We start from the raw sequence: 26,431 nt of genomic DNA, 5'->3' as shown, positions 1-26,431 counted from the left end.
ACAAAAACCTTCCGCGAACAGGATTTCATGTGTTGAGAGGGGAATAGAGAATACCTGCTTCTTTGTCGTATCATCGCTCTCCGGGCTCACAGCTTACCCAGCTGAAGAATTTACACACATGACAATAAACAATCAGGCCACAAAAATACATTTATACCACTGAAAATGAAGTAATCAGACCTGCTCAAATATTTTCACCATCTGGAAAATTAACACCCCAAGGGCCAAGACAGTTACCTAAGAAAATTTCTAAGTACATTACCCAGGCCTGAGAGGTAACAGGCAGGTGGATTCCATGCCAATTAGAAAATGTTATGATTGGCAAACCGCTGTGAAACTCTAAAATTGCAGTTTAATGGAAATGCTGGCTGTCATCCCCCAAGTACATTTCAAGGAATCACAAAGCTTTAGCATTAGAGGCAGCCGAATGGAAGTTTTCATCTGTGTTGAACCCAGAAGATCAGGAGGTAACACAAGGACTTTTGCAGGTGTCCCAGCTCTTCATCCGGCACCCCTTCTACCAAGGAACCCTTCATCCCTCAGGACCTGATGGAGCCGTCCAGAGCAGGGCTCATATGACAGGCTCTCGGCCCAGCTCGGGGACGAGGCAAAGACGACAAGCTCCGGCTCCGAGAGCCCAGGTATCTGAGCCCAAGGGAGCAGCCAGTCCCATCAGACTCCAGGGAAGCACAACGCTGTGACTCAGAAAGCAAGCTTATCCCCAATCTTGTGAATATAAGGTTTCCCAAGGGGTGGGGGAAGCCAACAGCTTTTTGGGTCCTGGGAGCCTCTATAACTGTTTCCCAAATGTTTTGGGTTTGGCCTTACGATACACACTTTGCCCCAGGGCGTTTTTCCCTTAATTTTTAGGCCCCAGTGTATTTTAAGGTAAATTGATCCCACATGCTTCTGATTCATTTACACTGAACTCATCAGACCATGTTTGGAAAGAGCGATCTGAGGTCCAAGAAGCCCTTTGAGCCTGCTTTTATGAGTCTCTCCGTGCCTTTTTTTCTTAGAAGCAGGAAGCCACGTTTTGACGTGGACAAATAAAAGGCCAGCCCCAGAGACTCAGGTCTGGTTCCAAATGTGGCACCTCTGAAACCGATGGGTCCTCAAATCACCAAGACACAGCCTTCCTTCCTTCCTTCCGTTCCTGACATTAAAGGAAAACTTACCCTTGTGCTGTGTTGAGCCCAAGTGGGAAATTCAGAGCTGCCCGGGGGCCGAGCTCACGTAAACCATCAATCAACATTCCAAACTCCACAATGATCCCTGACACCCAAGCCTCCCAGACGAGGGGAGCCCCAGGTTCACGGCCACCTCCTGCTCTTTGCAGAGAGCTGAGCAGGGGGCCCCAGCACTGGCAAGCCTGTAGGAAACTGTCCTTACTCTTCTGAGTTATGAAGCCCGGGCGTTCTGAGCCATTTGTTGTTGATGCTGTTAGTAACACCCCTTGAAACCGACTGCCCGATGGGAAGTGGCTTGGATGTGCTTCGCTTTAGAGGAAAAAGAATCGCCAGCTGAGAGAAATGCTGTCTGGGGGAGGGAACCAAAGATGCTTTTCCCTCCACTGAAGACCCAGCTGTGAAGGATCCATGAAGCCCCTGCTTGCACTGTTGACTCTCTTTGCCCCTGCCTGAGGTGCTGAGTCCTGAAGGAAATCCAGAGTCTTTGATCAGAAAAGGGATGATGAACCCTGCCTATAACTGAAAGGATGCTAAGGGCAAGGTGACCGAGGCGGGGCCGTATTTGTCCCCCGTCGCTTTATGGGGCTTATAACAAGCACTCTCAAGTCCAGCTATTTACTAGAGATTTTAAAAGTCCCAAGGCCCAGGCTCTACCAAAAACCAACTAAATCAGAATCTCTGGGGGCAAAGCCCAAGAAGTCAGGCTTTTTTTTTTCTTAAAAGCTCCACGAGTTACCCTACGTGACAGTCAGGGTTGGGGACCACTGATTTAAAGTACCGTGACTACACTTGTGTTCTGGAAGCATACCTGGAAATAATCTACATGCCAGAGGGCTGGTTAGTTGTTTCCTAATTGAATGAAATAGGATGCAGGTCCGTGCTAACCCCTACCTTCCCCCACCTCCATTCCTCTGCCCCGCCCCCAACTCGCCATCACGTACCTGAGTTATAAAGGACTATCGAGTTCTCCAGGGAGTTTTCAAGTTGGTGCACAATACACAGGTTTAAAGAGAACTAGAACCAACCCCAAATGCTGAATCATCTACGATAGCCAAAATGAACCAAACACAAGATCTCTTCAAATATTTAATCAGTTTAGAGACCTCTGCCTTCCAACCCAGTTGGGTAAAAATTCTAAAGAAAGCATGATCAAGGGGTCCTCGAAGAAAACACTGGGGTAAAATGGAGAGGAGACTGGGTTTGGGAAGTCAGAACAAAACATGTGTCTTAAGGCCTTTTTAAGGAATTCTACCACTTAATTTTTAAAAAATACTCAAAATGCTCAAGAAAGGATTAAACAGTTATACAAATTTAAGGACAACAAAAACTTCTTTTATGGCTGAAAATGCCACACTTGGTTTTGAAATAGACTCTTTAAAAACCCTTAGATCCTGCTGGGGTTTCTTTCCATAGCCTTCTCTGTGCATACAAGAAGCGAACTAGCTACAGCCAGGGGGCCTCGGCAAAGAAGCGATCAGCGGATCAGCGAGAGACAGAAGGCGTGGAAGAGGTGACTGCAAGCCGTTCACAGTCTTTGAACATGGACTCAGGCCCCAGCGAGCCTAATCTATTTCCCTTGAAAAATATGAAAAGAAACTGAAGGCCTTGAAAAATCACCGTCGATCTCAGGTCAGGGTGCCAATAATACTTTCCAATAACTGCGTCGTAAGAACTGGGGAAGCATGTCCTTCAGAGTGACGGGTCTACCATGATACAGGCAGGGTCAGGACATCAGGGCCGACTCCTCGGGAGACGGTCTGCAAGAAAAGCGTAACATCTGTCCCACTTTACTCTCCCTCTTGTTTCTTCTCTTCTCCTGTCCCTTGGGGCTGCTGAGAGGCAGTGTCAGTGGCCCCCCCAGCCCGGGGCTCAGAACGGGTACTGGGACACGTATATCCGCAGTCGGATCACAGAGCTGCCTCTGAAGTTGATGACGGTGTTGACAGTGATCATTTCCAAGTCCAGCTGTATGTCCCGGGGCCCTTTGATGGGGCGTGTCATCACCAGGGTGGCACTGATGGGACCCGTTTGCTGTGGACAGAACCAGGGATACCAGTTAGACAAGGCCTGGCCGACGTAAGGGGGCAGATGAGCGGGACCCCCGAAGCCGTTAAGCAACATGGAAGAAAGTTGGGGAAAGCCATCATTTTGAGGGCACCTCTCGTGCAATCACCAAAGCGGAAGGCCAGGTGATCTGGCAGCAGCCTGCCTCTGCAGCCCCAATCGGGGATCTCCCCCTTCAGCGCTGCCATCAACCTGGACCTCCTCGGTGCCACACTCTGCCCTTGGCTTTGCCCACGTCCCAGCTGGCTTTTTCCTGCTAACCTTCCAGGGCTCGCCCAAACTGCCACTTCGTCAGAGGCCTTCCTTACTTCCCCCAACCAATTCAGGTCACCCTGGGACCCTCTGCCCCTGCGCCCAGTCTGCCTAGGGTGGAAAGCACTCATCACCGTGTGGCACTGTCCACACTAACAGGTCTGTGTCTGATGTCTGAGTCCCTACCAGACTATGAGCTCTGTAAAGAGCAAGGACAGGGATCAGGTTTTTCACCGCTGTCCTCCCCCAGAACCCAGCCTGGTGCCAGGCACACAATAAGTGCTCAGTAAATATTATCTTGAATGAAATAATGAGCAATTGGCGGAACTAACGGCATACCATAGGGCTGTCGCTTCACGGCTCTGGGGCTCGGCTCTAAAATGAGGGTTTGTACCAGATCACAAGTTCTCCAGCCAACAGCCTCCAGGGCACCTAGGACACTTTTTCCTAAACTAACAATTCCAGGGACCCATTCCAAGAGTGTCAGCTCGAGTGGATGTTTGGATGATGCCGGGGGAAAGTATAATTTGTTTACAGGCCTCCAGGTGGTTCTGATGTGCGGCGGCCGCAGGAGCTCCCATTAGACACCCTGTGGGTCCCTCCAGCCTCACACCACCCTGTGACCCTAGTGCTGCAGCCCTAATGATTTCACGTAAGCTCTTCTCTTCCACTGAATCTTGCTCTAAAGCATTTGAGGAGCTCAGCAGGGAGTCAGCTTCTCCCTCGGCCTGCTGCTCTCCCTGCTTGTACGCCGGCCTTCTCTCTGACAAATAAATGCATAAAACCTTAAAAAAAAAAAATCGAGAAGTGCTGATCTAAAAGCACAAGTCCGAATCTGGGGACCCTGGCTGTCCTACTTAGAGGTATGTGTCATTATTTCCCCATTTTCTAAATAAGCAAACCAAGGCCCAGTGAGGTTAAGTCATTACATAGGGTCACCTGACTAGTAGGGGCAGGGCTGCTGTCTGACCCCCAATCCCAGGCCTTTTCCACTGCACCACAGTTATCAGAAGAGACTGCTGTGTGTTTTACTTCTTCTCCCGAGCACTGCCCTTGAGGCGAGCGCTCACGGTCCATGCTAGATAGTGGGCTCCTGGAGAGGAAATGGCGTGAGAGAACAAGGAGATGAGGGATTAGCACTTTCTATAAGCACCAGCGCCCAGCAGTGCTCAGAAACTGAAAGCAACAGGCTTGCAAAATCAAGAAGCTTGGCTTACTGAAAGCCACACCACGCGTTTTATCTGTCTCCATAAAGGGAGGACTCCCCATAAAGATCCGACATCCCCGAGCTGCCACAAATATGACCAGGGCGGGGCAGGCAGGTAGGTGCTGGCCAGGTACTGGGACCTCCCCTGTCCCCTGGGCTATCAACAGCCTGACACCCATGCAATTTCCTCTTGGCATCCGCTCCCTCTGTTCCCGTCAGCATCGGCGCAATTGGCACCTCCTTACACAGAGAATCGCTCGGACTTCCTTGTCGACTCTTGCAAAACCTCAGAGCACTGGGCCAGCGTTTCAGAAGGGACAGGCACACAGGGAAATGCCCGCGGCATTTACATATACAAATACCTCACCAGCTTTCACTGTTTGCAAGAACAAAGGCCAGGGGTTGAGGACCTGGAGCTGTGGGCAGCCCTTGGGAGGGAGACCTGCAGAGCCCAAGGTCCAGGAAGGGACTGGAAGGACTGGGAACTTCCAAGTTGTTCACTTGGGCTCTCCTGGTAAAGGTCTCCGGAGGGTCACTGCCTCTCCCATCTGGAAGGAACCCCAGAGGTCAGCGGGTCTGAGGTTGGCCAGGGCCAGATTGCAGCAGCCTTGGAAGGCCTGCCTACAAGCCCATGGGAGGACCCAAGCACCTATCAGGGGAGCTGAGGACAGCCACCTCCCCTACTCACTACTCATTAGGCTTTTAGGGCATAATCAAGGCATTAATGAAAGAGGCCTCCTGAGAGCCCCTAGTCACTGGGAGGCTTCATGGTCACTGGTGCAAAATGATGCCGATGGGGTGGGGGTGGGGGGTTATGATCCCAGGCGTTTGGCCATGACCTTTCGTACATCTCTTATTTAATCCTCATGCCCCCACCATGTAAGTAGCTAAGTACACTACAGAAGGGCCCCAAACTAGCACATGATACCGGCGTGTCGGACCCCCCAAACCCTGCTCTGTGATAAGGTCTCAGGACCTCTCAATTTCCTGACCATCCCACCGCACGGACTCCATGCAAGCATCGCCACTTTACATTGTAAATATTGGCCTGTGGTGTGTCCCCCTCCCCACCGGTGTGCGTTCCTCAGGGACAGAGGCCACATCCTGTTTGTTCCTAGACTCTCAGTGCCTGACTCAAAGCCGCCTATGTCATGCTGCTGAGTTTATGTTCGCGCTGCAAGAAGGGGTGAGTGTGGCCGACCGCAGCAACTGCAGGTTGCAAACTGCCCACCTGATGTGTGTCTTCTTGGCCTTTTGCTCTCATGCAACTTGGATCTGTTCTGAATCAACCTATGGGATGGCCCTGCCTAACGAGTGGCCAGCAAGTCAGCTTGCCTTGGACCTGCCACCTGACCCACACATGTCACAGAGTAGACGTGCTTTGGCAGTCTGAACCCCAGGACCGTGCTCCGTCTTCTGGCCCTAATTGTGTTCCCGAGGCACCTGGCCAAGGCCAGTCAGTCACCAGTCCTCGGTCCAGGGCTCTGAGTGAGATGGGCTGCCAACAGTGCTCCTGAAAGAGGCGTGTGAGTGTGCATGTGTGTATGTACACGTGCCTGTGTGTGCACGTGGGTGTGTGTGGTTTGCCTGCTGTGTGCTTGTGACACAATCAGCAAATCTCAGGGTGGGGGGAAAGCCTGAATGGCCATCAAGCCCCCCACGCGATGCTCCAGTCCCTTGGACGGCACTGCCAAGGCTCCAGGGCCCGGGAGCTCATGGCCTTCTGACAACAGTAGCAGTGTCTGCCACAGCAAAAGCAGCACTACTGGGGGTACCTGGGCGGCTCGGTCCGTTAAGCATCTGACTCTTGGTTTCAGCTCAGGTCATGATCTCGGGGTCGTGAGATCGAGCCCCACATTGGGCTCCACACTCAATGTGGAGTCTGCTTAAGATTCTCTCTCCCTCCCCCTCCCCCGCTTGCATTCACGCTTGCGCTCTCTCAATAAATTAATAAAATCTTTTGAAAAAGAATATTACCAATACAAAATAACTGACACTTATTGAACATTTTCTACTATTACTAAATGTTAAACTAGACTTTTCTTGTTATCTCAATTTCTGCTGCATCCCAAAGCTAGAAGAGTAGGTGAAAATACCCCACATCCTAAAGGAAAATGTATAGATTTTGATACCCTCCTGACTGGGTTCGAATCCTGCTCTGGGGCTTCCTAGCTGTGAGACCGTGGGCAAGCTCCTCGGCCTCTCTGTGCCTCAGTGCTCACATCTGTAAGTTGGGATGGTCACGCAGGCCCTATGTCACAGGACTGTTGGAAGGATGAAGGGAGCGATATATGGGACCCAGCTGGCGCGATGCCTGGTGCGTGCTGAGCGCTATATAGGATTTGGGATAGTTCCTGTAGCTGTTATCCGTGACTTGCAAAGCAGTGGCCCAGGCTGATCTGTTTCTCTCGCTCTTACCACCATGCTACGTCAAACACACTTAGCAGCCCCCACCTCAAGTCGGAGGGGGTTTCAAGAGAACCGTTCAGGGATGCGGGTCCTCTGGGGTTTAAGAGTGCAGCCAGCGGTGCCTGACTCTCCTGGAGTCTACAGACGACGCCCAGATACCTGGAACCACGGGGAGGTGAGGGGCTGCTGGGGAGCTCCCTGTTGGTGCGCCTGCTCTGCCGACGCGCCACCACCCCCTCCCCACCCACGGGAAGTCTGTGGGAGGCACAGCACCAGAAAGAGGCTGGGAAGGTTTGGGGTGGCAAGTGGCCATCAAGGGGCCCGACTGCCCACACCAGAAAATGGTCAGTGCAAAGTCTCCAGGGAAATTTCCAAAGAATCCATAAAGCATCCCCGGAAAGCATGAGCATTTGGGTCTCTGTTCCAGACACGGCACCAATGCCTGCTTGCAATGGCAACAAGCCAATAAGACCCCAGTCCCCCTAACGCTCCCCTCCCATCATCTGCACCCCCCAGTCCTGGAGAAAGAGCCAGAGGCAGCATGGTCAGTGGGAGGAGGGGAAGAGGAAGCTAGCACAGAGGCCAAAACCCCTCCACCCCGGTCCCACCCCTGAGCAGGGGAAGGGGGGAAACTTGACACTGAGTGAGAGACAGAGAGGTTGAAGTTTTCACTGCAACCGGCTAGGACTTGATATGGGAGAAGGAGACAATTCAACAGTAAGTCAAAGCACCTGTTAGTCCCGTGGGATTAACCTAGCCAGCACCCACGTGTGCCCAGGTTTGGAGCCAGCAAGGTGAGAAAAAGGTTACTGAATGTTTCACCGCTGCTAAATCCTACGTGCTGGAGAGAAACAGTTGCCCTGTGTTCCAGGTACTGGACTAAGTAGACGAGCTCATCTAATCCTAAAGTAAATACTATTATTATCCCCTCTTTACAGATGTGGAAATTGAGGCCCAGAGAGGTTAGGTAATGTGCCCAAGGTCACACAGCGGGTGCGTTGTGGAACTTGAGTGAAGCGGGTCAGCCTGGTTCCGGAGCCCATGGAGCACAACCATGGGTGCCCCCTGATGGAGCTGCAGCTCGGACAGAGGGGAGCGTGGAAGGCCCACCTTGTCTGGCAGGTTTCTCCCTGTCTTCCTGCCTCCATGCCCATGGCTGCACACGGCCCCCCTACGGAGGCTGTTCTCTCTTCCCGGGTGCAGTCAGAAAGAGAGGCCAGGAGTCACCACCTCCCCGTCTCTGAACGTTCCTTCAGCCTTGGAGTCCTGACAGCCTCTTCTGAACAAGTACTGAAGAATGATGGCCCTTCCCAGTGTCCCGAGAGGGCACAAGCATACAGCTCAGCTTTGTGAGTTTCCAGGGTTCCCCAGGGGCTATGACAATGTGAGTCTGAGAGGAAGCCTCCAGGAAGGGTCCTCGCTCTTGCCCACTCCACCTGCGGGACAATCTGCCTCCCCCTGCATCACTGGGTATCTCTCACAAGTCAGCCTCACGGGGAACATTTGGGTCTAGAGGGATTTTAGCAGGTGGTGGTCTAGTGAGTGAAATCTCGCCCCGGTAAAGTCACCTTCCGAGGATCTTCTTTTCTGCTTGGGGAAAAAATGCAAGGACAGAAGTATCACTGATGGTATTTTAAATCCCCAAAAGAGGCATCTTTGCACACTATGGTTGGGCCCCGCTGTGTCTGTACAAATGAGAGGCCAAACTGGAGAATGCCAGGGGGCCAGGCTTCTGCTCCTAAGGGCAGCAAGGCCACCGCGGCTCACAAGATGTGGGTTTCCGCTGGAAGCGGAGACAAGACAGACAGAAATGCAGCTCTATCCTTCTCATCTTGCAGAAGCGCCTCTACCTTTAACTCATTCATTCCATCTTTCCCCAAAGCCTTTGGCCCTATTGCATTCGTCTACAGATGCTGGCTCCATGGACTATGTTACTACATGTGACCTGGTCCTGTTAGGGTCTTGCCAAAAACATAGTAGTGAGGATACAGGCAAGATACCAGCCCCTGGGACCTTCTCTAATCTGTTCTAACCCCTGCTTCTGAGACTCCCCTGTTTTTAGAACATCCTAGCCCCAGAGGCAAGGACTGGAAGATTCTGCCAGGAGACAGCAAGAGGGTCGTAGAGACCTCAGATAGGCGGTCCTCTCACAGGACCAGGGGCGGGAGGCCCCCTTCAAAGTGGAGAAGCTTCCATGGCCCTATAGGTTGCCTCTGGAGGACCGCATGCTGTAGTTGTTAGAAATGCAGATTCCTGGGTAGAGGGGGCTGAATAAGGGCCCCCAGAGATCTCAGGCCCTGTAACTACATCCCCAGAACCTGTAAATACTACCTTATAAGAAAAAGGGATCTCTGGGGCACCTGGGTGGCTCAGTTGTTAAGCGTCTGCCTTTGGCTCAGGGCGTGATCCCAGAGTCCTGGGATCGAGCCCCACATCAGGCTCCTCCGCTGGGAGCCTGTTTCTTCCTCTCCCACTCCCCCTGCTTGTGTTCCCTCTCTCGTTGGCTGTCTCTCTCTCTGTCAAATAAATAGATAAAATCTTTAAAAAAAAAAAAAGAAAGAAAGAAAAAAGAAAAAGGGATCTCTGGCCTGTGATTAAGGTAAGGATCTTGGCTCATGGAGATTATCCTGGATTATCTGGGCAGGCCCTAAATCCAATCACACAGGAGGGGAGAGAGAGACAGGGAAATTTGACACACACAGAACCAGAGGCAGTGTGTCCACGGACGGAGGCAGTGACTAAAGGGACATGGCCACAAGTCAGGAAATGCTGGCCGTCGCTGGGACTGAAGGAAGCAAGGAATGGCCTCTCCCCTAGAGCTCTGGAGAGAATACGGCTCTGGGGACACCTTGGTTTCAGCTCAGTGAACGTGATTTCAGGCTTTTGGCTTCCAGAACCGTGAGAAAATAAATTTCTGTTGTCTTAAGCCACCAAGTTGTGGTAATTTGTCACAGAAACCACAGGAAACCGATACACTAGGCCTCAACCACTGTCTTCTGAAAGAGACTCCCCAGAGAGGAAACTCCAGAATCCACTCTTTGGACAAGAGCCCAAATTCACCCTGCAATGTGAAAAACACGGCTCTAAAGCGGGGGTCTCCAAAGACGTGCGTCCACCCCGAGTGGCAGGAGATGAAGCTCAGGAACACAGGGGCACAGGATTACACGTGCGTCATCAACAAAGAGACGAATGTATTTTAGGACGCGTGCTCTAAAATGTTTTCTTGATATGGCTAAGGCAGCACTATCCATCCAACTTCCTACGGTGATAGAAATGCTCTTTATCCGAGCTAACACAGCGGCCACAGGCGACTACTGAGCTCTTGAAATGTGGCCAGTGCCACGGAAGAACCTAATCTTTCATTTCATTTCATTTTAATTTATTTAAAATTTAAAGAGCCCTCATGGCGACTCTGTTGGACCACACAGACGGCGCCCACTTCTGAGAGGAAAGCCTTTATATTTGCTGCAACGGAAGTGCCACGAGAGCAAGGATTTGGGGATGTTTTTTTCACTACTCCAGCTCAGTTTCTGGAAGCGCATAGGAGGCAATAAATATTTGTCAAACGAGCGGATGGATGACTGGATATGTGAGTGCCTCCTCCAGGCAGGACAGAAGATTGCAACGCGGTCTAACTTCTCAGGGCGCAGACAAGGAGGATGTGGAGGCTCACCGAGGAGAAGCAGTTTTCACACAGCTGCCCAGAAAGTCATAGGAATCAGAACCTCAAAGTCCCGACTCCCACCCACTCCCCTCTTCCCACCCACCCCTCCTACCTGCTCTCTGACCCGTTTCTAGAAGCACGTGCCAGGCTAACAACATAAGCATCGTTAACGATGGTGACCATCCCCTCTTACCCGCATATAGAATTCTCTGCCCTCGTTCCCAGACTTGATCTGGAAGATGTAATACGCCCCAGGGTAGCGGGTCGTGGCTTGCATTTGGAAGATGTCGGCAGGAACGGAGCGTCCTGACACCACATCCATATCCCGGTACAGGATGGTGAAGGGTTGGTCTCTGCAGCCAGGATTCTCAGCAGGACACATACAGCGGCTGTTGGCAAGGGAAATTATGCATGAATGCGATAAATACTTTCCAGATGCTCCTTGTACCTACTTCCTCCCTTAACACACTGAAAAGGAGGCTACCCCATTTTTATCATCCGAACGCTGTAACTGTAGATCCCCTCTGCCCCTGGGTCTCACCTACAACCTCACCAGGGTGTAGGTGAGCTCTCTGACCCAATCAGGTATTTCTGCTGCTAGAGTATAGACCCTAGATATCTGCTTTGCATATTCTCTAATGCACTTTACATCTGTCATGTGTTTATTTGGCAAAATGCTTCGCTGGTCATGTAGCCCTTCACTTCCCCAGACGTTCATACTCAGGAAGAAATTCTAAAAATGAGAAATCACATGAGATTGACAGAAACTGGGTGGTCCTTGTACACTCTCTACAGCACTTAGCACGGGCTGTGCAGAACGTCACTTCATCTTTTCATTCGATAAACAAGAGCTTAGGACTCACTAAACTCACTGTGAGACACAACGTTAGACACTTTGGAATTGCCAGGATCAATAAGATTCTGACCTCAAATAGTTCATCTTCTTGTAGGAGAAATAAATCATGGACACAAATATCTCTACTACAAAACGGCTAATTTGAAACACTAGTAACAGCATTGTCATGAAACCGTTGACTCTCTTTCCCAACGAAGGCCTGTTGTAGAGGCCCCTTGATGTCTTCCTAACCACCCTATCTCTCACCTCATCCCTGAGACTCCCCAAAGGGTCAGAGTTCACAACAGGATGAGGACATCTGTGGGTACATTGCCTTGATGGGCAGAACTGGGAGTCAACCTTGTCTTGTTTCCGTTGCTCTCCTCAAACTTCTGATCTATGTTCAAAACATTGGTTGGTTCCATCTCCAAAACACAGTCCAAGTCCATCCACCCTTCACCATCTCTTTTATCACAGCATTGTCATTCAGGGCACCACCGGGTCTCACCCGGACCTCTGGGGTGGCCTTCTAATAGGCCCCTCCCCCGTCAATCCATTACATGGCAGCCAGAGCGCCCGTCATCAGAAAACCAGATTCTGTCTCTGTCCTGCTTGAAGATCCTCCAAGGGCCACCCCTTGCAACATGAGTAAAAACTAAACACCCACTTTAGCCTGTAAGACCCAGGGGATCTGGCGTCTGTCAATTTCCCACCAGTCACTGCCCACTTCACTCACAAGGCTGCAGCAACTGAGCCTCCTCTGGTCCCCGAGGACGTCAAGCTCCCCACCACCTTGGGATCTCTGTACGTGCTGTTCCCTCTGCACTTCCACTCTCTGTCAACACTGGCTCATTTTCTCATTCCAGCCCACATGCCATCCCTCAGAGGAGATTTTGGACTCCCCAGTCTAGACCAAGTCCAACCAACATGGTCCTTTTATAAATCCCCATTCCTCTGGCTCACACTCCTACCCCAATCTATGATTATGTTTTCATTTATGGAACAATTTGCTTAATGTCTTTCTCGTCCACTCTCAGAAGAGCAAAAACTACGGCGCCTGACACAGGTGTCCAGCACAGAACCGGAGCTCAACTGACACCGAATAAAGGAACGTAGAAAAATTATTTCTAAAGTTTTGTTTTTTAAGGCTGATCAAAACAGCTGAGCTAATACGTCCCGGGTGCCCAAATGGCCCCTTAAAATGTCACGTGTCACACAGCAAAGAATTGCTTCCCAAATTAAGAAGCTTGGAGGGCGTGCTGACTGAGGGCAGCTGAAGAGGGTCACAAACAGCTGGGGGACGCGGCACTGGAGCTCAGATCTGAAAGATGGGGCGGATCCGTCTATGTGGCGGTGGGAGAAATGCCTTCCATATGGCAGAAGTGGGTGCGCGAAAGTCAGGAGGCTGGCCGCTGCAGGGTGTGGGTAAAGGTGAGGGCAAGTCCCGTTCGGGTTGGCAGGAGTACAGGACACACAGACAAGGACACGAGCTGGAAGGGGGTGGCTGGAGTCGGGAGGAACAGGTCCTGGAGGCAGGCAGTTTTCAGCGGCGTGCCAGGGACCTCCCAGGCCACAGTAGCTCAGTGCCGAGCACTGAACCGGGCCAATTCCCCGGCTACAGATAAGGGTGGCCGGAGGATCCCTGGGAGAAGCAGCAATGGGAGCTGGGAGAGCAGCCTGACACTCGGCTCTGCCCAAAGGACCCTGGAACCAGAAACCAAAGGGTTGCTAGAAGCGTATCTCTTAGCATGGAGGGAGGCCATCTGCCATGGATCCCCGCCTGCCTGCCCCTGCTTTGTCCTCTTTCGCCTGTTCTTGTACAGAGCAGGAAGCACCCTGGTAAGCCATGAATGGCTCTTGGAGGCTGCACTCCTAGAGGACAAGACAGATGTGTCTGATTCATCTCTTTATCTCCAGTGCGAGGAATGGGTGTTACTCGGGGTAGTAAATGTGTGGCTGGAAGAAAGGAGGGCAAAAGACGTACGTGTGTGTGTGTGTGTGTGTGTATGATAGGCAACAGGCCAGGCAGGGGCACTCTCCTCTCCACCACAATGGCACCCTCCTGAACCAGGCCCCTCACTCATGTTCCCATTTCTCAAATGACTTACTTATCGCTGATCCGCAGATAAGGCTCCTCGCAGCGGATGGGGTCAATGCACTTAAAGCCCCCCTGCAAATTGTAGCAAGTCTGCTGCAGGTTACACGTGTGGTTTCCATGCTCACACTCGTTGATATCTGCAATGCAGGTAGATAAGAGGCTGAAACAGGACAGCGCTTCCCAGGTGTTGGCTCCGGCCAGGGGTGTGTGTGTGTGTGTGTGTGTGTGTGTGTGTGAGTGTGTGCGCGAGCACGTGCGGGGGGGCAGCCTGGTCTTTACTATAGGACTGCACTGTCCACTATGACAGCTACTGGCCACAGGTGGCTACTGAGCACTGGAAATGTGGCTAGTGCAAGTTGAGCTGTGCTGTAAATGGAAAAGACACACAGATCTTGGCCACGCAGTACAAAAAAAGAATGCAATATCTCATCAACAGTTTTTACATTGAGTACACGTTGGAATGATAATATTGCAGAGGTAGTGCATTAAATAAAATATATTCTCAAAATTAATTTTACCTATTTTTTTTATTCCTATATGGCTCCTATTTTGTAGCTGACTTTATATTTCTATTGCCCAGCACTGCCATGGAGAATTCTTGCTTGGTGTTCAGGTAAGGTAGGTTCAAGGAGCTGAAATGGGTCAGTGGCTCACCTATCAGCCTCTCCAACGGCCCCAGTGGGTGGACCACGGGGCTGGGAATCAGCCCAAACAGCCAATCTGAAGGAGACCTACCCCCGACACAACCTGGGGTCCTGACCCTCTGAGGGACACACAGTTAGACGTGTGAGTTTCCCTGGCTTCCACTCTCTAGGGAATCAGGAGAGAAACACTAACTAGGCTACCCTCCAGGAGCCGTGCGAAAGCCTGGACCTCGGTCCATGAATGGGGCCAGATCACAAGAAGCCTTGGCTGGGGCGGTCCTCTGAGGGGTCACTGAGATCTGCCCAGGGAGGCCAGACAGGCCACCTCTTCCTGTGGAGTTCATGACAGTAGTGAAGTAGCTATGTCTTTTCTGAGGCCAAGGTATGGGTCACAGGACAGGAAGGCCCGACATCCTGGCCAGAGACTGCCACTCTGCGAGCTACTGGAACCCACTCATGCCCTCATCCCTGCCACCTTCCCCAGGTGAAAACATCCATGACCCCCTGAGCCAGCCCCACCTCACACCTCCTCCAGCCAGGCCCCTCTGGACAGCCTTACCCTGGCAGCTTCGGTTGTCGTCCAACAGAATGTAGCCAGGGGGACAGGAGCAGAAGTACGTGCCGGGCTGGTTCACACACTCGTGTTGGCAGAGGAACTCAGAGAGGCTGCACTCATCCATATCTGGGGGTGACAAGTCACACCTGCTGCTTATAATCAGACTACCTGGGGATGGGGGCTTAGTGGTTTTCTCTTCCAACGCCCACACCCTCCTGACACATGTGACGGTACATCTGTGGCTACGAAGTTGCCATTTTACTTCTTGCACACTCAGGTGACGGGGAGCTCACTACCTACTGAGGAAGCCTACTGACAGTTGGACAGCTCTAATTGTTAGCATATTCTTCCCTATAGGGAGCTGAAATCTGTCTCCATCCAACTTCTCACACGCCCACCTCAGCTACATTATCTACTAATTACGGACTCATTTTGCGCAGCAGGTAAATATAACTCCCACTTCCAGAGGTGGGATTCGTTTGCCCACTGGAGTTTTCCAGGTGCAGAGCTCTTCTCCAAAACCCAAAAAACATTCCCTGGACCCAGTCTTCTGAAAGGGCAACTTTACCAGTGCCAACGGCCCTCTAATCACCCCAAAGTTAAGAAACAATATTATTTCTATAGTCCCAACTCAAAGGAACATATCCAGGAGGCCAGGGGATGTCCAGTACATTAAAACATCTTTGTGTCCAAAAATCTCCTTGAAAAAGAAAACTCTGGAGTGGCACCGGGTGGGCCCATGTATATCCCTGGGTGGCCCGCCTGCCTCAGGAGGTCGCTGGGACCTGGGAAGCTGGAGGTGGGCCACCCTCCAGCTGCAGAGGTGGGGACGCGAAGGAAGAGCCATTGAACATGTTGGCCGTGGTGGCTGATGCAGAGGGCGGTTCGGAAGAGCCAGCTCTTCATCACACACAGAGTTTGGCAACAGAGCCCCCGTTTGAGCCTCATTCGATAGGCGCGCCAAAGAAAACATGTTTTTCTTTCATTTATTGTTTCCCGAAAACTTGCTTTCACTAGTTTCCCCATGTGACATGTCCTCGGATTGCTCTCTCACTCACAGACCACTGGTGGCTGGAATCACCCATGGAGGGTGTCTGCACAAATAAGGCAGTTTCCTCACCACTGGCTCCTTCTGGGAGTGTGACATGCGTGACGCCTCTCCCATCAGAGAAGGAGAAACTCCTTCCCGCCTCTCCCACCGGTCTCCAGGCAAAGGGTTCGGAGCCAGCAGAACCGGGATGCTGATGTGAAAAGTTAAAGCTCTGTGAGGCAAGATTTGCTTTTGGCAACTCCTCCCCCTCTCCCCCGGGACCTTGTAGGGTCCCATCAACAGAGAGTGTCCCCCTCGATCTTGGCTATGTTTGTAGATTCCGGTCCATAGCTCCGGTAGAAGCATGAATATAAACCAGCAGCTCCCAAGTGCTTGCGACGTACCAAGGGCCGAGTTAAATGTTTCATATGCCTCACCTTATTTTTTTTTAAGATTTTATTTTTAAGTTATTTTAAGTCATCTCTACACCCAGTGTAGGGCTCAGACTCATGACCCCGAGATCAAGAGTCGCACACTCCACTGACTGAGCCGGCCAGGCGCCCCATGCTTCATCTGATTTAATCCTCACCTCAGCCCTATGAAGGAAGCACTATTACTAGCTGCGTTTTACAGAGGAAAATTTGAGGCTTATAGAGGTTAGGTAGCTTGACTAAGTTCACAGATAACGAGTGAAAAGGAAAGCTGGGATTTGAAGCCAGCCAGCCAGTCAGCCTCCCGATCCTGCGGCTAGTCAGCACAATGCTGTAATGTCTCTCTGAGTGATCATGTTCGGAACTTACAATCAGTGGATTTGAGGGGTTCTAAGGTTGGGGGCATCCCCAGAGCAGGACTGGCTCCAGGGCAGGTGGAGAGGGCGGCACCCACCCCTGCCTCCTGTTGGGTAGGGAGGGGCCCTAATAGGCCCACTCGGTTTATCTTGGGGTCTGCAATCCCCAGACTTTACTAAGGCTGTGACTCTAATCTCCACCAAAAATTGAAATACAAGCCCAGTTTCTGGCCAGGAGCACACCTGAGGCTACTTTCACTCATCCCCATGACAAGCCGCCATGGTTTCCAGGACCAGCTCAGCTTAGCAGGTCCTCGAGAGATAAGGGGACACAGCTAGGAAGGGGCTAGTGCTGCACAGAGGGGCCCCACTAGCCTCAACAGCATGGAGAGGTACAGTTCCCGGGGAAAATGAGAAGCAAAGAAAGGGGGTGAGTAGGAAGGGACAGAAAACAAACTCCCTGTGTCGCACTGTTATCCTGGGCCAACCCTAAAGCCTGCAGCGGCCACGGGTCACTCTAAGTCTTAGAAAAGTGGGTGTCGTGTGAACGTGCAGAAGATAGAGATTTCGGGTGAAGTGAGTCAACTGAAAATCCTTGCCAAACCACCAGGGATGTAAAGTCTCCGAAAAGCCAGAAGTCTCTTACACGTACACCTGGAAAAAGTCAACTAACATGGAACGACACAGGTACACAAGCTTTTTTCATGTCTGTGACCACCCTCATGACTTGGCCAAGGAAAGAGCTAGAATTTGAACCCAGCTCCATCTGGCTCCAATCCCCCTACCATACCACCTCTGCAGATGGTCAATAAACACCTGTGGATTCTGGAGCATGGACTTCTGGAGAAACAAATAATCCCATCTCATAATGCTAAACTTTCCCCCTCTCAGTCCCTTGGCCCAGATTCCCCAAGGAGTGCCATAGGAGGAACTGAAATCAGGAAGAAAGTAGCTTTTCATCCCTGAAGGTATTTTATTAGTTTCTGGGACTGACATTTAATCCATCTAAAGCTCTCTGCAAATGCTTAGTTGGGGCTCCAGCTTTCCGGGCCCCAGAGAGAGGTGCTCAGTTGTTCAGAGAACTCTGTCCCCAGAACACCCCAGTCCTCACTGAAGCTACCAGACAAGTCTCATTCATGACCTGGGTCAGTTTCTGTCACAGTGAAACCCAGGATTAAGAAACTTTCCATTCAGCAGGACAAAAAGATTTTCACACCCTAGGGTATGGTTCGCTTATTTTGAAAAATACAGGGAAGCATGGTTAATTTGGACTGTGCTAACTCACAACTCCTCAAGATGCCAAAAGTGGATGGAGAGGAGTTTACTTTAATCCAGTATTTACAAAAAAAACAAGGAATGAAGGGAAGGAAGGAAGAATGGAAGAAAGAATGAGCTGTACACGGCTCTGTGTGGGATGCTACAGGGATTTATACGAGTAAAACTGCCATCCCTGTTCTCAAGAGTTTATAAGCTTCTTATTACAGGGTTTAATAAAATTATAATAGAGTTCACAAGAAAGCACTGGCAAAGAATCATAGCTTCTTGGTCTTGGAAGGAATTTATAAAAGGTCAACAAAGCCACCATATTATGTTCTCACAAATTATTAAGAATTAATTAATTCAATATTCAATCATTTGTTCACTGCTTTGAGAACTGTTGACTTCACGCATGCTATGTGCCAGTCCTAGAGCTAGGCACTGCTCATTTGTAGAGATTTTAGAAGTTCACAAAGTATTTTCACTCACCCATATGATCTCACTCATTCAGTGCCCCCACCAACCCACCCTGTGAGATATGCTATCATACCAAAGTCACTTCCCTCTACAGGTACTATTAGGCTAGGCCCAGGACTTGTCAGTGCAGGGCAGGGACAGATAATTCAAACCAACACACAAAATCAGGCAACTCCTTTCCCTCTTCAACCCCATGTCAGACCCTAAAGGCCGCTCCATTGGTTTTTGCATTAGGGGTCAAATGACAAGGGAGGAGACTCTACTCCACCTTTCGGGAAGTGACTCATCTCTGCTTTGAGTGGCTGTGATTCCACCGCACTGGGAAATATCCCAAACTGGGGATGTGTCTGGGAAAGGAGAGGAAACACCTGTAAAGGAAGCCCTGTCCTCTGTCCCCCCACTGCACCCCTACGACAGATGGAAGTCTCCAAATGCCAAATCCCATTACCACTGCAATGAACACCGTCATCCTCAAGTTCATATCCTGGGTCACAGCGGCAGATGAAAGAGCCGTAGGTGTTGACACAGGTTTGCACGCAGGGGTTCTCAGTGGTACACTCGTTCACGTCTATGGAAAGCAAAAGCACATCACCGACCATTCCCACAACAGAACATCCCCACTGACGTGGCAGAAAACGCACTGGCAACAGAATCTACTGGGCACCAGGAGACCAGATTCCCAGGTGCCAATGCTCTCCATCCAGGACCTCTCAGGTCTACAGCTCAGACCCCAGAGTGTTCACCGGAGGACGAGGGCCTCCATTCACATCTCCCTCTTTGCTCACAAGTTGGGAGGGGTAGAAACAACTTGTATACACATATCCATGTAGATGCGTGTACACACATACCCCTCCAGTCCCCAAAGCTCAATTTCCAGGTAACATCTGCTCTTTCCCATCATCTGACACATTCTATCACTGAGTAGCTCTTCCCTCACCCCCACTGACTTTGAAGTTTCAGGTAAGCAGGTAAATAACCACGACCATTTTAATAACTCTCTTTATTATTGCTATGGACTGAATTGTGTCCCTCCCCCAAATTCCTGTGTTGAAGCCCTAACCCCCAACATGACTGGATTTGGAGATGGGGCCTTTAGGAGGTGATTAAGGTTAAATGAGGTCATATAGGTGGGGGCCTCATGACGGGGTTAGTGCCCTTAGAAGAATGGACACCAGAGAGCTTGCTATAGCTCCCTCTGCCTTGCGAGCACACGGTGAGAAGGCTGCTGTCCGCAGGGCAAGAAGAGAGCCCTCACCAGCGCCTGATCATGCCGGCATCTGATCTTGGAATTCTCGCCTCAAAAACTATGCGAAAACAAATTTTCCTTGTTTAAGCTACTCAATCTGGTATTTTGTCACGGCCACCTGAGATAAGACAGTTACTCAAAAACAATGTCACTCATTATTACAAAAGGATCTCACACTTACCAAATCCTTACAAGGACTACTGCCCCATGTTACAAGTTCAGTGGGTTAAGGAAAGGACCACAAAGGGGCACAAGGAAACTTACAGATAATGGAATATTTCATCATCTTGAATGTGGTGATGGCTCCATGGGGGTATATGGACAGCAAAGTTTATGAAATAATGTGCCTTTAGTAGTGCAGTTTATTGTACATCAATGATACATCAATAATTTTAAGGTTGTTTGAAGGTTGGGACATGCGTCCAAGTCCCAGGCGAACAAGCACAGCTGGAACCGGCACATGAGTCAGGGCTCTTTCCATAATACCTGTGAGTTATTTATTCTGCATAGTTCATCGGGATGAGGGAAGGGGGAGGAAGGAGCCCTTTTCTCCACTGGCATTGGCTGACCCGTTTTAAGCACACCCTCTCCCCAGCCCCATACGCCAATGACCAAAGTTCCAGCTGAGAAAATTTCTATCCCCTTCAAAGTCCAGGTAAACCTCTTAAGGCTCTGAATAGAGATTTGAGTGTTTTCAGAGTGAAAGGCCTTCCTAGGGAACAGCTTGAGAAGCTTTTCTTAAGGGGAGGGCTAATCCCATGCCCACACAGCTCCTGTTTCCTTAGAGCTTTCAGAGGGTTGCAGGGGGAGAAACAGGGCTCTGCAGGGAGAGGGCAGCGAAGCACCAGTCTCCCCAACAGAGCTGGAGGCTCTGCCCCCCAGAAGCCAGAAAACGCGGTGGTGGTGGGCCTTCGAGTCAAGTGCAGGCAGGACGGCACTGCTGGGTATTAGGGCTTGTGTCCTTGGCTTCCGGCCACACGCTGAGCACACTGGGATGAGGGAGCTCGGGTCTTGCTCTCTTGCAGCTGCCTCCTCAGAGCAACAGGTCCCACAGCCCTCTGGCCCCTGGCATCCACACAGGCCCAAGTGCCCTTCTGAAGCGGGTGCCGGCAGGCCACACCCGCTGCAACCCGCGGGACAGGAAGGCTGGAGACTCGGGCCTCTCAACTCTGCCACCCACCGGCTGCAGGAATCGTTGCTTAAGGCTTCTGAGCTTCGATTTCCTCCTCTGCAAAACAAGGCCCCATGCCCCTGCCCTACCTATCTCCTCGGGCTACTGTTGGGGTTCAGGGAGGTTAACAGACTATGACCAGGCTTCAAAGAGCTCAAAGCACCCTTCCCTGCACGAGGTGTGAGGATTACAAAAGCTCAGTGGAGAACGTAGCACCCTATTGCACCCATGGACCCTGCTGATGCAATATCCCCGTGGCTGGGTGCCCGCGGCCAGGCCTTAGCGCACTGCTGGACTTGGCACTGCCCGGTGGATCACCTGCTCCTCGTCACAGACCTGTCCCTGAGAGGCCTGAAGGACACTGGGGCCTTTGGGCTCTGCTGCGCATGGCTGTTCCTCTTGAGGTGCTGGAAGCGCCTTACCAGTCTCCGGGTGGAAGCCTGGGCTGGCACTTCCAACCCCCTGGCCTGGGCACAGAGAAGCCTGCATCTGCCCTATGTCACTTCTCACAGCAGCAGGGGAGCCAGGCGCCTGCTCCCTGCTCCAGGAAAACGGAAGGGCCCCTGTTCTATCGGCTCCCTCAACCTCCAGGCCCTGGCTCTCAGAAGAAAATTACCTCTCCTGGCAAGAGGAACGCCGTCGAGACTTCTTGGAACAATTAGCAGAACCAGCTTTGGAGCAAAGACTTACAAAGAATCCAGGATCAGACCCTTTAACGCTGATGCCTTCCTGTTTACCCAATGATTTAGATATGATTAAGCTAATGGAAACATAATACCCTCCAACTAGCTGGCTTGGAGCCTGCCCGCCAGACCTCAAATGGTGTGACAAGGAAATGGGCCCTGCAGAACCTGGTGGCAGGCTCCAAACAAAGACCTCATTCTGCGTCTCCAGGACTAACCTCCACCCTGCACGGAGCCGCTGCCAGGGGCTGGAGGCCTGGGTGGGGGCTGGGGGCGGGGCCAGGCCTGGCAGAACTTGCATGAATTCCTTGGGCCTGGAGCCCCCATTCACTTCCTGAGCAGAAGAAACCTTCGGATGGAGACTGCAGAAGGCATGTAGCTTGCTCTTCTCACGGATCAGTATTCGAAGTAATCACGTGAAACTCAGAAAATGCCTTTGTGTCGGGGCGCCCGGGCGGCTCAGTTCATTGAGCGTCCAATTCTTGGTTTCAGCTCAGGGCATGATCTCTCAGGGCATGATCTCATGGTCATGAGATCGAGCCCCACGTCAGGCTCCGCGACGGGCTCTATGCTGGGTGTGGAGCCTGCTTGAGCTTCTCTCTCTCTCCTCTCCCTCTGCCTCTCTTTCCCCTGCTCACTCATTTTCTCACTCTCTCTCTCTCTCAAAAAAAAAAAGCCTTTGTTTTACTCTGTTTTTTTGTGGGGAATGCTGAGTCCTAAATTATCATCATCCCTGGGCTCTTTGCTAGGGAACAGGCTCTGCTAGCTTAGGTCGTAGGGAAAACTGGAGGCAGAGGCATGAAAATTGCCCACAAGACCCGTGCACGGAAGGTGTGTCTATTTTGAATTCATCCAGGCTCAGGACCCCTCCCTGACCACCCCTCTTGAGCATCAGGAACTGAACTCAGGCTACAGGACATGCGTGAAAATTTCCGATTAGCCCAGAAACCTGGCAAGGCTACTTGTGGAAAGTAGACACGCAGAGAGGAACAAATCCATGAAACCATAAAGCCCCAGATGACAGATGACTGTGGTTCTCCTCTCAGCGGTACTCAGAGCACTTTTTGAGATGCTTCCCATAACCTTCGGTTTGGACCGCAGGTTTCTGTAAGCAGCGGGGCTGGGCACACGGTGACCAGGAGCGGGAACAGCCGCTAACCACGTCAGCTGTCAGACTCCGGAGAAGACAGCATCTAGTGTTTCACACCGTGTTCAAGAGATCACTCGCCTCACATACCTTGGCAAGACCTTCCATCCTCGTTGAGGGTAAAACCAGGGTTGCAGGTGCAGGAATAGGATCCAGGAACATTTGCACAAAGTTGCTGGCAGTAGCCGTAGCGACATTCATCAATGTCTGGAAAGAGAAATGCTAGCAAGGTGAGACATTTCTTCCCAATCACCAGTGCTCCACCCGGCATCATGACTGCCCATTGCTTTTGGAGCAGGATCACGAAGGGAAGGGGAACTAAAGAGAAGACAGTACCGACTGTCAGGGATGGTGATACCCTCCAGAGTCTAAGGCTCAATCCCTTAGGCCCTTAATCCCTGACCCAACTCAGTCCCGTGAACACCTGCACCTGTCTGGAAAGTTCTAGAAGAAATGTCTGCTTTGATTGGGATGTGGGGCAAGTCAGCCTCCAAGAGTTTATCCAACTCCAATACTCAATGCTAAGATTTATCCAACATCAAGAGTCCACTCTAAGATTCTGTAGAAACGTCGCATGGCCCTAGGAAGGGACAAGTTGGCCTAAAGTGTAAGAAGAATCCACAGCCTCGCTCCAACAGGTTCTTCGCCAGCTCTGTTCACAATGATCTGTCTAGCACTCAGGAACAAGCAAGCATAGGCCAGGACAAGCAGAGCAGCACAGCAGTCTGGAGACCTAGAATCCAGTAACACAAGGATGCTGGAGTTCGCCTTGGATCTCCTGCTTGCACCAGAGCAGACATAAAACTCTGGATAAACACACCTCTCCCAAGCCATGGCTGGCCTTTCCCGAGCAAACGGCTTTGTGGCTGAATGGAGCCTTTTAGCAGAGCTGGGCAATATGCCCTCCCTGCTGACATGTACCAGTCAATGGGGAGCCTGATGTCATTAGGAAAGCACTTCCCAATACCCCAAGTTAATGGGCTGATGGGCAAGAGAAGTCACTCCTCTGGGATGGGATGCCTTTAAATGAAGCCTCCAGACAGAGACCCAGTCCTCACCTATACAAGCACCTGCTGTGGCCAACTGATCTGACTGTAGCTGTAACTGGTCCTTATCTTATCCTCACTTCCCCCAAATGTTGCCTCCCTGGTCCCCCAGTTCCTTGGAACCAGAGTCCAGCCAGGGCTCTGGAGACCAGTTCCGAATCTGTCTCTGTGCCTCATTTCTACCACCTGCTGCCAGAAAGGACTCCACTCCACCTTAGCTAGTGATCAGCCCCCTCGGAGGCTGTGCCCTTGTGCTTCTGTTTTATCTCTGAGCAGCAACTACTTCTAACCTGACCCACCCCACTGCCCACTGAGTGCCCTGCAGCTCCTGCTGCGAAAACACACTGACTTGTGCGGTTGCTGGTCCTGACCTTTCCCAGGGTGCAGCTGGGCACACCACCGAGGCCAGAGAGGCAGCGGTGGGAGTGGGGATGGGGACAGTCTCCTCTGCCTAGGGGTACCTTGGAGGAAGGGCAGCCCCGGCCCCTTATTTTTCCGCAAAAGCAATGCCTCCAAAAGGTGCACAGAAGGGGTGGGAGATGGTGATGGAACTTGTGTTTTGAAAGAGAAAGAAGAGTTTGGCCAGGAGAAGGCATGAGTTCAGCCACAATTAGGAAAGGTCTTCACTTCGGATGTGAACTGTGAGCGGGCTGAGCATGTGGTACCACTTAGGCCTCCAGGAGCATCCCTCCCAAAGCTTCAGGCCCCGTGGAAGAGAACAGCCCTCCCAAGCAGAGAAACGTCCCAAGAGCTGGCTCCCCTCACATGGGGAAGGGTTTCCTGGCCCTAAGGTTTCTACAGCGGGGCCTGTGTCCCACTCACCCGGTCCTCTCTAGCGCCCCCTTGTGGTGGAAAGAAAACTGGACTGAGAGAGAGGAGCCAGATTTTAGACCCAACTCCCTCTTTGTTCAAAATGTTCCCCTTCTTTGAGTCTCAATTTCCAACTCTATAAAAGTTGGATGACATAATATCTAACATCCCTTCCAGCTCTGAGAGCCGACATATTAAGTTCCCGTACAAATAACTCACTCACACTGATCTGCTTATGTTCAAATCAGTGGCATCAAATTTTCCATAATAACTGAGGTTGGTTAAAATGCACAGCGACCATCATATTCACAAATGCCCCCATGTGCAGCCAGCTCTCTGGAGCATGCCTGGAAAGGAGAACCAGGCCAAGTGTAGTCTGGCTTATCAGGCCTCAAAGATGCATCAGACGGGGCTCTAGAGTGGACCGACACTCAAGTCTTAATCAAGGGAGTCTCAGAGTCTCTCTCTCTTTTTTTTTTTTGTTTCCATGAGTTGTTTGGATTTGGTTCTCCGCTCCTCCAGGACTGATTTTCGGGCAACAGAACAGTGTCTTAGAGAACTTAAACTGGTAAGGCTTTTCCAAGAAAACACAGCATAGAAATCACACCCTAGAAATAGAATTCAAGTGACAGCTAGAGATTGCTATGAATTCATTCACTTGGCTAAACCAAAACCAGAGGGGAAGAACGGCAGATAACCCTCCAGTAAAAATAAACAGAGAGATCATATAGCGGATGCCAACTGCAAGGGACAAAATCCTCAACTGGTGACTGACTCCTTCAGAGTAAAAAGACCACAGCTAGTGGGGTGGGTATTGGGAGGAGGTGTTAGAATCTACTGATTCACATGTGAGACTCGGAACATTTCTGTGACTAAGCAAGCGTTCCCATCTCTTAGTATGATTTCTAACTGAGACAGAATAGTCCTCACCTCTATCACTTCCTGCCTTGGATATAAACTTTCTGAAGGCAGGAAGCAGGTCTAGGTAAAATCAAATATGAGCCCTTAAAACTTACATTCAAAAGCTCTGATGATGACACTGACAGCGATGTCACAACTGATTTGACAGGGCAGTGCAAGCTGCATAGCCTTCTACCCCCCAACAAAGAAAATCCCACTGCCCTCAGGCCACCCAGTTATGTCCCCATTTCACAATACCCCTGGTGACCATTAACTTCCAAGAGTCTCTTCGAGCCCCAAAGAGCTGTTACCTAAGCACTGGCCTTCCAGAAGCCAATAGCCATCGGTGCAGGAACAGGTGTACCCTCCTTCCGTGTTGATGCAGATCTGGGTAGGGTGGCACTGGTGAGAATCCGTTGCACACTCGTCCACATCTGTAACACAGACATATTCCAGAGAACGTCACATACATTTATCCAGAGCCAACAGAGGTGCCAGCTGCTTGCTTGTCCTTCTGGGAAGGAGGTGATAATGTCTACAGGTTACATCCAAGGAGACGGACGTGCCTCCCTGATGAATACCACTAGGAGACACTGACCTTTGTGGAGGGGGCAGACCTAGTCTGCTCCCCAGAAATCCACAAAAGAAAATGGCCAAGAAGAGAACACACATCCTTGGGGACTCTTCTGACATCCTGCCCCATCACTTTCTGAAAGCAGGTCACCTTGATAAAAACCATGACTTGATTTAGAAACACGTTTTGTCTTAGGCGTAGTCAGGCATGTGTTAAACATGGGTCTGTTGCGTACCTGTGCAAGAAACACCTCTGAGAACACAACAGGAGAAAAATAAACGTCTCCCGCCAAAGGAAGCTAGGAGTGGAGCCACTTGACTCTATCCATCCACGAGAATCCTTCAGCCTGGGGCTCCCGCACCTTCCCGAAGCTTCACGGAACCC

At 51.1% G+C, this 26,431-nt stretch overlaps 1 protein-coding gene across 3 annotated transcripts in view; it reads right to left on the bottom strand.

The window, feature by feature from the left end:
* Positions 1-2,263: 2,263 nt before the first annotated feature.
* The window catches only part of FBLN5 (fibulin 5), an 84,597-nt gene continuing 60,429 nt past the window's right edge, over positions 2,264-26,431 (bottom strand). For all 3 annotated transcript variants that reach the window (XM_057318679.1, XM_026515438.4, XM_026515437.4), the window contains exons 5-11: positions 25,785-25,907; positions 22,808-22,924; positions 18,919-19,038; positions 14,923-15,045; positions 13,730-13,856; positions 10,980-11,175; positions 2,264-3,221 (exon numbers count right to left, since the gene is read on the bottom strand). In XM_057318679.1, the coding sequence (XP_057174662.1) occupies positions 3,060-3,221; positions 10,980-11,175; positions 13,730-13,856; positions 14,923-15,045; positions 18,919-19,038; positions 22,808-22,924; positions 25,785-25,907 (968 nt within the window). In that variant the 3' untranslated portion in view covers positions 2,264-3,059. The remainder of the gene's footprint in view (positions 3,222-10,979; positions 11,176-13,729; positions 13,857-14,922; positions 15,046-18,918; positions 19,039-22,807; positions 22,925-25,784; positions 25,908-26,431) is intronic.

Source organism: Ursus arctos, unplaced genomic scaffold (assembly GCF_023065955.2).
Source record: "Ursus arctos isolate Adak ecotype North America unplaced genomic scaffold, UrsArc2.0 scaffold_25, whole genome shotgun sequence".
NCBI classification, from domain to species: Eukaryota; Metazoa; Chordata; class Mammalia; order Carnivora; family Ursidae; genus Ursus; species Ursus arctos.
The sequence above is the reverse complement of the archived record's forward strand: the minus strand, read 5'-3'. Positions and strand labels throughout refer to the sequence as shown.